Source organism: Hyperolius riggenbachi, chromosome 4 (assembly GCF_040937935.1).
Source record: "Hyperolius riggenbachi isolate aHypRig1 chromosome 4, aHypRig1.pri, whole genome shotgun sequence".
In the NCBI taxonomy this organism is placed as follows: Eukaryota; Metazoa; Chordata; class Amphibia; order Anura; family Hyperoliidae; genus Hyperolius; species Hyperolius riggenbachi.
The window spans coordinates 94,525,082-94,540,746 of record NC_090649.1 but is presented as its reverse complement, the minus strand read 5'-3'; the positions used below and the strand labels follow the sequence as shown (position 1 = coordinate 94,540,746).

At 48.8% G+C, this 15,665-nt stretch overlaps 1 protein-coding gene across 2 annotated transcripts in view; it reads left to right on the top strand.

Annotated features, from left to right (window-relative positions):
* The first annotated feature begins 1,330 nt into the window (after window positions 1–1,330).
* LOC137570422 (isoamyl acetate-hydrolyzing esterase 1 homolog) overlaps window positions 1,331–15,665 on the top strand; it is a 90,038-nt gene continuing 75,703 nt past the window's right edge. The window contains exons 1-2 of one of the 2 annotated variants that reach the window (XM_068279095.1): window positions 1,331–1,384; window positions 2,771–2,823. In XM_068279095.1, the coding sequence (XP_068135196.1) occupies window positions 1,337–1,384; window positions 2,771–2,823 (101 nt within the window). In that variant the 5' untranslated portion in view covers window positions 1,331–1,336. Of the gene's footprint in view, window positions 1,385–2,770; window positions 2,824–13,138; window positions 13,222–15,665 lie in introns of those variants that run through there. The other variant, XM_068279096.1, reaches the window with a different exon arrangement.

The window sequence follows — 15,665 nt, the reverse complement described above, 5'->3', positions numbered from 1 at the left end:
CTGGTTCAATTTTTTTGTGGCAGTAGATTTTATGCTGTAAATAATTTTTAGAGCAAAGAATAAGTGCTGAGTTTTATACCACTTTACCTAACGACCATGTCACGCCAATGGGCGTGAACTCAGCGGCAGTCCCAGGACCGCCTAACGCCAATTGGCGTCAAGTCCTGGAGCTGCAGTTACCCAAGGAACGGCCGCGCACATGCGCGATCGTTCCCTGCCCGTTCACGGAGCGGAGCTCTGTGATTAGCCTGCTAGCCATCGTTCGGGGCTAGCAGACAATTTTAAACGAAAGGGTAAAGAAATCCCCTTTGTTTACATCAGTACAGCGCTGCGGTCTCTGGCAGCGCTGTACGAGAGCGGCAATCCCTGGCCTCTAATTGGCTGGGGATCACCGTCCTCTCATAGGCTGATGCCTATGAGAGGCGGAGAACAGAACGGATCATCATCCTGTTCAAACCTTGAGGCGGAGGGGAGGGAGGAAGGAGAGGGAGGGGGACGGCGGCAATGAGAGCCTCTATGAGGCAAAAGAAAAAAACAAGTGAAGCAGCGATCGGACACCTCCGGCGGCATGTCCCCTTAGGGACAAAAATAGGAGGGGAGTCCGATCGCTGGGCTCCTTAGCTGGGCTGTGCAGCAGGAGGCTGAAGAGCCTGCACAGTCCAGTACACAAAACAAAAGGGCTGGTTGTTAGGGGTATTTAGCACTGTAGTCCTCAAGTGGTTAAAGAAAACCTGAACTGAAAATTAAGACAAAATAAACATACACAAGTCATACTTACCTCCCGTGTAGTCTACTCCTCAATCTCTTTCTCCTCTCCTGCATCCCATTTGTCCACTGTGATCAAGGGAATTCTCCGTCCTCCATTTTGAAAATGTCCATTACCCCATAACAGCTTCCTGGTCAGCACACTGTTAAACTGTAATATCGCCCCTTTGAGCCATAGGGAAACATGGACATTAACTGGCACATCAGTTGTCTGCTCAGCTATAACTGACAGCAACTGATATATTTCAGTTCTGACAAAATGTTGTCAGAACTGGAAGGGATCATTGTCAGAAGAAAATGGTGAGCTTCTGAAAGGAACTGATGATAAGCTAACTATGTAATGTTCATTTGAAGTTACCTCATATGTTTATTTAAAATAATTTTACTCAGTACAGGTTCCCTTTAAGTACAAGTACACCCACAGTTTAATCTGGTTGGTTGGTTGGTTGCTCCTCCTTTGCACCAGCCTTGATAAATCACCCTGTATCACTTTTTTCCCTGTTAGAAAACATCATACTTGTCGTTGTTGGATTCATTTGTCCTGTATATTGTAGGTTTCCACTGAGCAGAGATGTTGGTGTGGCCACTTCTCATTTTATTTGGAGATTCCATCACTGAGGTAAATGGATCCTTCTTCTGCTAATGCCTCAGGCTATGTTCTGTGTGCTTCCACATGTGCTGACAGTGGGTGGTGGGCCTGATTTACTAAGAAATTTCTAGAGGAGATACCGTGAGTGGTCCAGCAATCCTCTATTAGGTGGTGAAGACTGCATCCCTTTCTCAGCCCATACTGAAATGTATTGGGATTAAAGGGAACCTTAACTGAGAGGGATATGGATGTCCCCTGTTAAACAATACCACTTGCATGGCAGTCCTGCTGATCTCTTTGGCTGCAGTAGTGGCTGAATCACACACATGAAACAAGCATGCAGCTAATCCAGTCTGACTTCAGTCAGAGAACCTGATCTGCATGCTTGTTCAGGGGCTGTGGCTAAAAGTATTAGAGACACAGGATCAGCAGGAGTGTCAGGCAACTGGTATTATTTTAAAGAGAGTCTGAAGCGAGAATAAATCTCGCTTCAGACCTCATAAATAGCAGGGGCATGTGTGCCCCTGCTAAAACGCCGCTATAGCGCGGCTTAACGGGGTCCCTTCACCCCCAAATCCCCCTCGATACACCGGGGGAGCGCTTCCTGGTTGGGGCAGGGCTAACCGCCGCAGCCCTGCCCCACGCGCGTCTGTCAGCGCGTATCTCCGCCTCTCCCCCGCCCCTCTCAGTCTTCCTTCACTGAGAGGGGCGGGGGAGAGGCGGCGATGGGCCGCTGACAGACGCGACTGGAGGCAGGGCTGCAGCCGTTAGCCCTGCCTCCAGGAAGAGACAGCCAGCGACTTTTTTACGACACACTTTTGCGGGGGGTGGGTTGGGGGTGAAGGGACCCCCGTTTAGCCGCGGGATAGCGGCGTTTTAGCAGGGGCACACGTGCCCCTGCTATTTATGAGCTCTGAAGCGAGATTTATTCTCGCTTCAGAGTCTCTTTAAAAGGAAATATCCATATCCTTCTCAGTTTAGGTACCCTTTAACTTAAAGGCTAGTCAACTGGCAGCTTTCTAATATCACTATCCTACAGTAGCTCCAATTATAAGTTTATAGAGGTCTGGATCTTTTCTTAATACTTTTGCTTTGAGTGCTGGTTCTACTGCAGTCACATAGCTACTAGTGTTGGGCGAACAGTGTTCGCCACTGTTCGGGTTCTGCAGAACATGAGCCGGTTCCCACAGGTAGCACAGAATCATTATGAGTGATGGGCCAGCAGTGCTGGCATACAGTGTGGACTTCAGGGTGAGCTCCATGATGGAATTCAACCCTTGAAAATAAAGCATTCCGCTAGGGATGCATGAAGATCCCTGGAGATGACATATGGGGAACAATAAAGACAAGTTATTGGTATTCCCCTCTCTTTCTGCAGCGGCGTCCATTAATGTGTTGATTTCTTCTTTCGTCTAGTTTTCATTTCGAGCGAATGGATGGGGAGCCGCCCTCTCTAGCAAACTTGTAAGGTGAGTGCAGCTTTCAGCCACATACTTAACCACTTAAGGACCGGGCAAATTCTAGTTGATCTGTGCTGGGTGGGCTCTCCAGCCCACAGCACAGATCAGCGGGCATGCAGGGCGACCAGACTTCCCCCCCCTTTTTTCCCCACTAGGGGAATGACCTGCTGGGGGGGTCCGATCGCCGCCGGCTACTTGTGCCTTGCGGGGGGGCTCCTCAAAGCCCCCCACCGCATCAATTTTCGCCCTACCTCTTTTTGCATCCCTCTCCTCTATGGGCGGTACAGGACGGCGATCCGTCCTGTACCGCCTCTGATAGGCTTCAGGCTATCAGATGGCGGTGATCCCCTGCCAATCAGAGGCCGGGGATCGCCGATCTCCTTTACGGCGCTGCCATGGGATGTAAACACCGGGGATTTCTTCCCCGCGTGTTTACATTTAGCCTGCGAGCCGCGATCGGAGGCTCGCAAGGCAGTTCACGGAGACACCCTCCGTGAACTGACATGGAAAGGCCGCTCGTACGAGCGGCCGTTTCCATGTAATTCCACTTACGACCTGCCGCCGCTTATCGGCGTTAGGCGGTCGTTAAGTACTATTAGTTTTATCGGTTACATGCTAAAATGTGAACTAGGTGTATTCTTGGCTTTCCCAAACCTGCACAGAGCAGGAACTAAAAGCAGCAGGAAGTTATCAACAGTGGTGCTCATCCGGATTCCAGATATCTGGGAAACCCGGATATCCGACCATTTTTCAGCTATCCGATCCGGATTCCGGATCCCAGATTTCTGTAGAAATCCGGATAGCTATCTGCGGATATTTGGTTGCATAACGCGGATATACGTGGATATCCGGATCCGAAATGCTGTAACTAAGGAGATGACGTCCTGGAGCCAATCAGAGGGCTTCCAGCAGAAGCCCTGGCACCAAATCACAAAGTAACACTGGCCAGCCCCCCTGTATAATAAGGAGGGCTGCCATGATGAGACATATCGTCCCTTGCTTAAGAAAGCTCACTGAGAGACCTGCTCCAGTGCTGCTGGCCTAGCAAGCGCTGTACACAGTTATAAACGTAAAGCTGTTCAGTGAATAACCCCTTCACTATCACTACACTAATGTTATATTGTTAATTAGCTTGATTTCATAGTGTGACAGTCAGAGTGTGTGCTCCAGTGCTGCTGCAGCTGCTATGTGTCTGTGTGTGTGCTGTGCACAGACCAGGCCAGCTGCTGCCTGCTGGCCAGCTATTAGCCTTAGCTAGCTACAGTATAGGTTAGGTTAGGTATTAGGGGATAGGATAACTGTGTTATTGTGTAGTTAGTACCAGGGTCGGACTGGGACACTAAGGGCCCACCAAGGAAGTTTCAGCCTGCCCCCCCCCCCCCCGATCCCCTCCTCCTCCCCCCCCCCCCCCTTCCATTTTGGGCTCACATACACATGTACTCTAGAAATTTTGCATGAGTTTATGGTAGGGAAAAGATCGTGAGCACTTCTGAGGGCAGCCTCCAATAGGGATATGTCCACATGCGGCGCGCGCAGCGAAAGTAAATGGGTGTCACCACGCACTGGAACATCGGCGTGGTCACGATGAGTCATGGGCAGACTTTAAAAAAAAACAAACACAACATAAGTAGCGGTGTTATTCACAGAGATTAGGTCCGACCAGATACATTTTAGATAAAATATTCAAGTAGTTACATGCCTCATGATAATTCATCAAGTAGTCAAATCGCAGCAGATTTTCCGACAAAATGCAATCAGGTTGGCGGCAGATACCCCCACAACATGAAATCAGGTTGGCGGCAGATACCCCCACAAAATGCAATCAGGTTGGCGGCAGATACCCCCACAAAATGCAATCAGATTGGCGGCAGATACCCCCCAAAATGCAATCAGGTTGGTGGCAGATACCCCCCCAAAAGTGGGCAGCAGTGACCAGAAAATCGTAATGTGGGCAGCAGACACCTGAAAATCGCAATGTGGGCAGCAGTGACCAGAAAATCGTAATGTGGGCAGCAGACACCTGAAAATCGTAATGTAGGCAGCAGACACCTGAAAATCGTAATGTAGGCAGCAGACACCTGAAAATCGTAATGTGGGCAGCAGACACCAGAAAATCGTAATGTGGGCAGCAGACACCTGAAAATCGTAATGTGGGCAGCAGACACCTGAAAATCGTAATGTGTGCAGCAGACACCTGAAAATCACAATGTGTGCAGCAGACACCTGAAAATCACAATGTGTGCAGCAGACACCAGAAAATCACAATGTGTGCAGCAGACACCAGAAAATCGCAATGTGGGCAGCAGACACCTGAAAATCGTAACGTGGGCAGCAGTTACCAGAAAATCACAATGTGGGCAGCAGACACCTGAAAATCGCAATGTGGGCAGCAGGCACCAGAAAATCGCAATGTGGGCAGCAGGCACCAGAAAATCGCAATGTGGGCAGCAGTGACCAGAAAATCGTAATGTGGGCAGCAGTGACCAGAAAATCGTAATGTGGGCAGCAGACACCTGAAAATCGTAATGTGGGCAGCAGACACCTGAAAATCGTAATGTGGGCAGCAGATACCTGAAAATCGCAATGTGGGCAGCAGACACCTGAAAATCGTAATGTGGGTAGCAGTGACCAGAAAATCGTAATGTGGGCAGCAGACACCTGAAAATCGTAATGTGGGCAGCAGTGACCAGAAAATCGTAATGTGGGCAGGTTGGTGGCAGATACCCCCCCCCCCCTCAAAATGCAATCAGGTTGGCAGCGGGCAAAGATCGGCGGGGTGGGGCGGAAGCCACCCCCCTCCCTCACCTAGGGGCCCCCCTCCAGAATTGCAGCCAGCGGCAGCACCGGGGAAGAATCACTTACCAGCATGACGGAGATCCGTAGCTCTGCGTGCCGCTGGCTGGTCTCTGTCTCCTGAACTGACTGTCCAATCACGCTCTCGCAGTACTTCCTGCGAGAGCGTGATTGGACAGTCAGTTCAGGAGACAGAGAGACCAGCCAGCGGCACGCAGAGCTACGGATCTCTCCGTCATGCCGTTAAGTGATTCTTCCCCGGTGCTGCCGCTAGCTGCAATTCTGGAGGGGGGGAGCGCGGAAGGGGGGCCCCTAGGTGAGGGAGGGGGGGGGGGAGGCTTCCGTGCACAATGTCCCCCCTTCCTGCGCTTAGCCCCCCTCCTTAGCCCCAGGTGGCGGGACGGCCGGGGCCCACCGATGGGACCATCGGTGGTTCGGTGGGCCTGTCCGAGGCTGGTTAGTACTGTAGTACTGCAGTCAGTGCTAGTAGTTGTTAGAGTAGTAGTACTACTGTGTTAGCTTTCTACAGACAGAGGCGCTCACTTCTGCATCTAGACCCATTGAGTTATACTCCTGTTTGCCTGATGAAGCAGGACCACACCTGCGAAACGCGTTGCACTAAGTGGAGTTCAATAAAATATTTTTGTATTGATATATTGTGACTCAATTGAGTTATATATTTTTGAGGGAGGTAAGTCCACCTGAACATCCCGGTCTTTTAGACGGTTTTTAAACGTTTTTATTCTACTCTGGCGCCTCTGTACACCAAGCCTTGCTGAAATCTTGAGTCCACCCTCGGTGGAGGGGTGCTACCCCGTTTCCTATCTACAGAGAGCGACATCTTAAAAACCTTAGTGGGGTCAGGTTCTAATACTCCCCACCTGCACTTGAAGTGGTTGCCTATGGGTAACCCATGTTTGTGAGTATATCTAAATATTTTGCTTTTAACCACAACCAACTTAACAATACTACACCATATCGGGCTCTCGATTTCTCTTTGTTCTTCCAAGCATTCTACAGAACTGCTGTGCTGTGAGCAGTGCCAGTGTGACAGTTAGTGTCTTCTCCTCTGCTGTCTGACTGTCACTCCGCACGTGTCACTTGGCACGTGTCACGTGTCACTTGGCACATGGCAAGTGACACATGCCAATTGCCACATGCCATGTCCGGCATGCTCCTGGCACACATTACACCTGCTGTTGCTGCATTGCCCTGCTCCTGCTGCCTGTGCAGCTCCCACCGCCAGGGTGCCACAGGCCACTGATACCACCTATATTTAACCCAAAACACAATTGCTGCATAATTTTTTGGAGATGTCTTGGCTGACAACTGTCATGTCCCAGTTGTGCGGTTGGACTTTGCACACAATGTGGGCTGCACGCCCGCTGTCTGGAACCTAGGCCTGATGTTAATTGACAGCCTTTTTTTTTTTTTTTTTGAGAGGGGGGGGGGGGGGGTTTAAGTCCCCACATCATCAATTAGTGTTCCCTTTTAAAAAATAATGATGCTACATGCCTCATTTACCCTAAAAAAAGTTTTTAAAGCAATTTAAAGGACACTTCCATTTCTTCTTACTGGGGTCAGATATCCGATTCGGATCGGATGCACAAAAGTTCAAATCCGGATATCCGATCTGGATCCAGATATCTGGGTGTCCGGATCCGGGTCAACCCGGATTTTGAAAAGGGGTATCCGAGCACCCCTGGTTATCAACTGATTACAGCAGGCTCCCATTCCCATCTGGCATTCTTTATGAGGAACCAGGGGTGCCTCTAGCCATTTTGTCACTCAAGGCGAGAAAACTTGTGGCGCCCCCCCCCCCCCCCCCCCCCCCCTATGAAAATAATTGTAATGGGGTAGCATTTCACCCAAAAAATAATTGTAATGCGGCAGTGTTTCACCAGAAAACAATCGTAATGCAGAAGCATTTTACCAGAAGATAATCATAATGCGGCATCGTTTCACCAGAAATGACACTTATTGCGGCAGCTTATCACCAGAAAATAGGCAACATTTCACCAGAAAATACACATATGCAGGGCTCCACTTTCATGAGGCACAAAGGGGGACAGAAGGAAGCACAGGGACTCAAGAAGGCACACAGGGGGACTTAGGGAGGCACAGGGGGGCAGAAGGAGGCACACAGGGGGACATAGGAAGGCACACAGGGGAGCAGAAGGAGGCACAATGGGGGACAGAAGGAGGTATACAGAGGGGCAACGGGAGGTACAGGGGGACAGAAGAAAGCATGAGGGCCAGAAGGAGGCACAAAAGAGGGCCAGCATGAGGGCCAGAAGGAGCCACAGGGGGACAGAAGGCACAAAGTTGATCAGAAGGAGGTACATTGGGGGACAGATTAAGGCACAAAGGGGACACAAGAGGGCTGAAGGAGGCACACACGACTGAAGGAGGCACACAGGACAGAAGGAGGCACATGGGGCAGAAGGAGGCACAATGGGGAACAGAAAAAAGCACAAAGGGGGGCAGAAGGAGGCACTGGGAGACAGTAGGAGGCAAAAATGGTTACAGAAGGATGCACAAAGGGGGACAGAAGGAGGCACAAAAGGGGGACAGAAGAAGGCAAAGAGGGATGTAAGGAGGCACAGGGAGACAGAAGGAGGCACAGGAGGCACCGGAGGACAGAGGAAGGTGCAGGGGACAGAGGTGGCACATAGAGACAGAATGAGGCACAAAGGGAGACATAAGGAGGCAGAGTGGGACTGAAGGAGGAACAGGGGGGCTGTGTGTCAGCCTCAAGGGGGCAAAGAAAGGCACAAGGGGACATGTGGAGGCAGAGGGGGACAGAAGGAGGCACAAAAGAGGACAGAAGGAGGCAGAGGTGGCACAGGGGGACTGAAGGAGGCACATGGAGACAGGAGGCACAAAGAGAGACAGAAGGAGGCATAAAGGGAGACAGAAGGACAAACAGGGGGTCAGACATGGCACAAGGAGACAGAAGGAAGCACAAAGGGGAAAAAAGGAAGCATATGGCACAGAGGGACACAATGGCAGCTGCCTGCAGCTTACATTAAGCAGATGCAACAGAAGCAAGTAATAGAACACCCACAGGGCGGGGCTTAGTCAGGGGTGGGGCTTCATTTAGGGGTGGGGCTTAATCCAGCAACATGGCGCCCCCAGGACCAATGGCACTCCAGGCAATGGCCTGTACTGCCTATGCCTAAAAGCGCCCCTGTGAGGAACCCACTGGAATTGTTGCATATGAAGGCTGTTTGTGTATACACATAAAAGAGGCATAAGTCTAAAATAATGCTTGCTAAATATCCTTGCAATTGATAGAGCTAACCCAGAGAGAATTTCTCTTCAGACTACAAAATAAAAGTACTGCTCTTTCCTGCAGCACCAGCCGCTGCATGAGTGCTAAATGTAATTTAAAAAGTAAAAAAGTAGCAGCTTAAAGAGAATCTGTATTGAAAAAATGTTATATAAATAAACATATCAGCCTGTTCGGGGACATCTCCTAGCCCCCTCATTTTTGCCACTCTCCGCCGCAATATTGGCGATAAAATAATACTTTTATAAACTGTTTTGTGAACAGTAAAGATGGCCACCGAAACAGGAAGTATACTGAAAAGAAACAGTATGTACAGTATACTGCCTTATGTTTGCGTGACAAGTTTTAATTATTACACAGTGAATGCAGCCTTCAGATGTTATGTGCAAGTTTAGAAACAATTGTAACCTTCTCCCTCTGCTGCTCTGTGCCACTGAAGTGTGACAAGAATCATCAGACTCCTTTATAAACACAGCTGTTTCTTCTGAGCCAGGAGTCTGGGCTCTGCACTTGTGTCTGAGTACCAAATTGTCAGCATGTGACAGGCAGCTCCCTTCTCCCACAGCCTCAAAGACACAGTTGAGACTGAGAACAGGGACCTGTCTGTGAGTGAGAAATAAGTACGCAGGAGTAAGCTTGGAGGGGGCGTGCATAATTGGTCTCTATCACAGCAGAAGCAGCTCCTTCCTCTCTGAGTCGGCAAAGCTTGACAAAGAAAATAATTTAAGTTATATTAAGCCCCCTCTACACCATTCAATTCCAAGCACGATCGATTGAATCAAATTCGATTAGATCGATTAATCTGACATGTCCAATCGGGATTCGATCGATCGTGTGATTGATTTGCATTGAAAACTAGCCAAAATCAATCACCCGATCATTCAAATCCCGATCGGACATGTCAGATTTAATCGATCCAATCGAATTTGATCGCGCCTGAAATTGAATAGTGTAGTAGGGCTTTAGAGAGACAGTGCAACTAAAAAAGGCTGCAGTAAGCCAGAGTACATTAGAACAGGTATAGGAACTTGTAGGATAGGAGAAATAAGGCTGAAAATGTTGTTACAGTCTCTTTAAAGTAAACCTAAGATCACGTAAAATAAAAAAAAATTATACATACCTGCGGCTTCCTCTGGCCCCTTTCAGGCTAATCGGTCCTCGCTGTCATCCTCCACCATCTCGATCTTCTGCTAGTTACTAGATACTCTGTAAAGTACGTGGATCAGGGCATACTGCGCCTGCACAGTACTATGGCGCACCTGCACAGTACTATGGCGCAGACGCAAAACATTCTCAGCCACGGGAGCGCAAGGCCGGAGTGCACCTGCACCGACTGGCCCCAACTGACAGACTTAAGCAGCCCATACACTCAGCCGATTTTCTGGCCGACCGATCGATCCCGATCGATCGATCAATCGATTGCAAATCGGTTGGCCAATCGACCGATCGACGGCCGATTTCAATCGATTTCGATGGATTTCCATCGAACTTGCAGGGTGGAAAATTTAGGTCGATCTGATGAGATTGCTTATCAGTTTGCATTGGCCTTAATGGAAATCTGATGGCAAAAAAATGCCATCAGATCGAATTTCAATAGATTTCAAACTGAAATCTATTGGAATTCTATCCTGGTAAAAAATGTTCTAAAAACGCATCAGATAGATCATCAGATGCATTTCTTATCTATCTGCTGCCAATCTGACGAGTGTATGGGCACCTTTACCAGGATGATGGAGGATCCAGGTGGTAGCAGAGGAGGGCGAGGGACCAGTTAGCCTTAAGTTATATCTAATGTTTAGCGCACATCCATGTGGAGATATATTGAGGTGCTGATGATATTAAGGATAACAGGAACATATTTCCTTCATTTTTTGACTGTAACATATGGGATTGTCTGTTAGCCAGTCTTCCTGGAATTCCGTATAAAGTGTAAATTACCTATCATTGTCTGCTTCTAATGAGGAAACCCTTAATTAGACAGTTGCTGTGAAGCCTATACAGGTGGTCAGACCATGTTGTCTGAATAATGCCTCAGATGTGTATTGGGCTTGGGAGTAATTGGTCACCTGGCCAGAGTAAACTGAAGTCTGTCTAATGTAATTCTGTATGTAGATGTCCATTACCTCTGCCCCATTGTCCAGCAGGGGAAACTGTGTCTACTGCTAATTACCTGCCAATTGAGGAAGAATAGGCTGGTCGGCATGGCTTTTGAGTCTGGTGTCAGCCATTGGGACAAGGCAAGCCTGCTAGAGTCTTGGGGGCAGGGGGAAGCTGACACCTGAATGTTTGAAATGTATTTGACAGCCTACTGGAAATTATTGAAGAGGTGAAGTCCTTTTGATACCATTTTCTACCTGTGGAAATTGAATTATTGGTGGAGTTGAAAAGCCTCATTTAACAATCTCTTGATGTAAAGACATTGTAACCTGGGGAAATTGGGCTAAGGAAGTCTTTTGTTGGGTGTGTGGACTATAGTGGATGTTGGATCTCTGGAAATCCAATTATGACTGAGGATGTAATTAAATCCAGCTTCCCCCCCCGTCCACACAGGCTTACAGCCTCGAGGCGAATATTTCATTATAAAAACCAGGGGACAGCTACCTCAAATCAGTTCTCTTCTGACGGTAGTGGCAGCCGGTCTCCTGGCCCAAGCTAGTGAACTCCTGGTCTAGCCAGACTGTGTCCGTCCACACCAAAGTCCACGATTCTTCTATCGGGATCCCTTTATTTTGGTAAGCAAAATCGCTTTGTGTGTTATCTTTGTAACTTTATCTTGTAACTATTTTTACTTTGTTTTTTGTAATTTTTCTGTATATATTAAGTTCTGCACTGTTCTATGTTTTTCTGGAATATTAAATTATTATTTAATAAGCTTGACTTCTGCCGTACTAAACTAACACTCATAGCCTAGAAGAGACTGAAGTGTAACCGTGTATAAGTTTCATGCCTAATTGTACGCTTGAGCAACACTACCGTATGAAATTGTAATTGCATTGTGTGTGGGGGCGTTTGTCATACGTTGGCCTAAGCGCGCAGCTGACCCAATGTACGAACAACGCCAGTGCGAGTAGCGACAGCAGAGTGGCTAACAGTATCGTTCGGAACGACTGTTAGTGGGTCTTTGCTTCACGACAGTGTAAGATTGCAACTGTGTGTGTGTGTGGGTGCGTGGCGTTCCCGTATTTGGCCTAAGCGCAAAGCTGACCCAAATACGAAAACGCGGAGTGCGCGCTGAGGACTCGACAGCAGAGTGGAAGTGTCTAGCGAACAGCTAGTGGTGGCAGTGAGAAGTGTTTGAGGGGTTCCAGCCTTGTTTGTAGCTTAAATAAGGCTGTTCCCCGCTTAATCTGGTCAAACCCGCAGTCGGGAACCGTATACGCAGGCGTGCCGCGGGCCGGTTCCTGACAATCCACATACAAAAAGTTTCTAAGTACAAGAAAGTCTATTCCATTATGCCACTTCCATATCCTCCTTCTGTTTATAACCAATGACACATATGATGATATCCTCCACCATAAGGACCCTTCTGTGATGAGACCCACCAGATATCTCTGACCACTGCTAGACTGGTCAGATAGGCACAATATCCAGGATGCCTCGGAGCCTCAGGACAAGCCTCATATAGCATAATTCAGTTTAAAAACAATATCTTTATTAAAAAATTGCACTCACGAGGTAGACTTTTAGTTCAGGCACAGAGTTTTCATACGGGCTCTGCCCCGTGGCCTATGCAGGGCTCGGCAGCATTAGTTTCCTCTCCTATAGATGTAAATATAGCGCATCCTCCTCGCTTGTAGTCTCCGCAATTCCCAATGCGTCCAGCCTCCGCCCACGTCGGGGTCAGTGAGCTTTTAAATGGGCGGAGGCTGGACGCACTGGGAATTGCGGAGACTACAAGCGAGCTATATTTACATCTATAGGAGAGGAAACTAATGCTGCCGGGCCCTGCATAGGCCACAATGGATCAGAGGCACAGAACATAATAATGCAACTGAGACAATTATCAGCACTGTATGCAGCAAAGATGGAGACTTAAATGTCTTCTCCCTGGGGCCTGATGAAGCCTAGCACCTAAGAGTGCTCACCAGTGGCGTCGCTAGCGCAAAAGATTTGTAGCATGTGCCACAAACCTTTTGTGGGGTGCTCCGAGTCAGCCGCTTGGTCTCCGAAGCCTGCAAACATCCTCTCCTCCAGGCTTCTACCTCTAGCGTCTGAGAAAGCATCAGACGCTAGGCGGAAGTCCGGAAGTGAGGACTGTAGGCTCAGAGAGCGGGACGGACGACTACAGGCTCAAAGATTGGATGGATGGACAGACAGAGAAGGTGAGTAATTAGCTCATGCAGAACACAGTCATTAAGCAGCAGCGGTAGGAGTCGCGCTGTCAGCTCAGCCCAGCACACAGTCTCCCCCTCCAGCCACAGGCTCCAGTGACACAGTTAATCTTGTGTTCACTGACAGCATGGCGCTGTTTGTGTGTGAAAGGTGGCTGCAGCCTTATCTGGGGTCTAATTCGATCTGCCTATTGAACTGTAACTGTTGAGCAATGTATGGGTCCTTTTGAACTGTTTATCAAGGAGTTTATGTAATGCTGGGTACACACTATAAGATTTTCCGTGCGATTTTGCGACCCGATCGTTTTTCATGCACGATTCCGCACTCGATTCTGTGACCGATTGTCTTATCTTCATTTGTTTTTCTTATCTTTTTCCATTCACCGCTATGAGAAATCGAGGGTGGAAACGATCGGGAGCAATATCGGACATGACTGATTTTATCTATCTGATCCATCTATCACATGGAAAATTGTACCATGTGTACCCAGCATAAAGCTGATTGTTGGAATCTCTCACACTTACAAAGATATTGAGCTTGCTGGGCAGTCTGTAATTCTGTTGTACATTTGCTTGCTGTGTCAGTCTGGACGCTCATATATACCTGCAAAGCTATACTATGAATTATTATTTAGTATTTATATAGCGCCGACATCTTCCACAGCACTGTACAAAGTATATTGTCTTGACAATTAACTGTTACTCAGGGGGGCTCACACTCTAATCCCTACCATAGTCATACGTCTATGTATGTATCGTGTAGTGCAGTGTTTTTCTACTGCTGTTCCGCGGCACACTAGTGTGGAGCAAGATGTTGCCTGGTGTGCCGTACGGCAGGGGTCCCCAACCACCGGGCCGCGGCAGGTCTGGCCTCTCGCTACTCCCCGCGGCCGCCGCTCCTGTTACCTTATCATGAGCGGGCGGCCGCTTGTCCGATTAGATTCCCCCGTAGCTGGTCTCCTCAGTGGCATCTCCTATTACAGCAGCGCGCTCGGCGGCTGCTGTGATGAGCAGGAAGCGGTACAGCGGTTCCCATGGTAACAGCGATGCATATCGTCGCTACAGGAAGCCGCTGTACCGCTTCCTGCTCATCACAGCAGCCGTCGAGCGCGCTGCTGTAATAGAAGATGCCACTGAGGAGAGCGGCTACGGGGGAATCTAATCGGACAAGCGGCCGCCCGCTCATGATAAGGTAATAGGAACGGCGGCCGCGGAGGGGCACTACCTACCCATACTAGGACGCTATACTGGGCACTATACTGAGGCACTACCTACCTATACTGGGCACTATACTAGCTATACTGGGCACTATACTGGGGTACTACCTACCTATACTGGGCACTATACTAGCTACACTGGGCACTACCTATACTGGGCACTATACTAGCTATACTGGGCACCATACTGGGCACTATGCTAGCTATACTGGGAACTATACTGGGCACTATACTAGCTATCTGGGCACTATACTAGCTATACTGGGCACTACCTACCTATACTGGGCACTATACTAGCTATACTGGGGCACTACCTACCCATACTGGGCACTATACTGGGGCACTACCTATCCATACTGGGACTATACTAGCTATACTGGTCATTATACTAGCTATACTGGGGCACTATACTAGCTATACTGGGACAACTAAACTCCCTATACTGGGGCAACTATGCTAGCTATGCAGCCGCACCCCAGCCCCCCTCCCCTCCATAACCCGCTGTGCACGACACTGTCCACTAGGTCGCGCAAACACCCGCACCCCCACCCCGCCGTTCCCCGGAGAAAAATTTGGTCAGAAAGTGGTCCCCGGGCCGGAAAAGGTTGGGGACCACTGGTGTAGTGTGTGCATCATAGTCTAGGTCCAATTTAGGGGGGAAGCCAATTAACTTATCCGTATGTTTTTGGGATGTTGGAGAAAACCAGAGAACCTGGAGAAAACCCACACAGACATGGGAGAACATACACCCTCCATGCAGATCCCTGGCGGGGTTTCTAACCGGGAATCCAGCACTGCAAGGAGAGAGTACTATCCACTACGCCACCTTGCTGTATACAAGCTTTGGCTACTAGATGCAAATACTATATGTTACTCAATGCTGCTATCACTCTATGCTTTTATATAAGATGAGGTACAGTGCTTATGTGATATGCTGCACATTTGTTTTGTGTTTTTTGTGTATTATTGGAGAGGGGACTTCAGTCGACATTCTGCTGGCTACTACTTAGACCTTTGCTAAGTTCATGTAAATTTGGCTCTACCTGTGACCACACCCTCATTCCAGTCTGTGACCACGCCCAATGCTGCCCTTCAACACCCCCCCCTTCCTTCCCCCAGATCTTTTGGGATCCTAGCAACGCCCCTGGTGCTCACCATGCTATGTCAGAGCACTAAGCTGATGGTGTAAGCAGTTGGCTGATGGTGTAATGGTTAAGG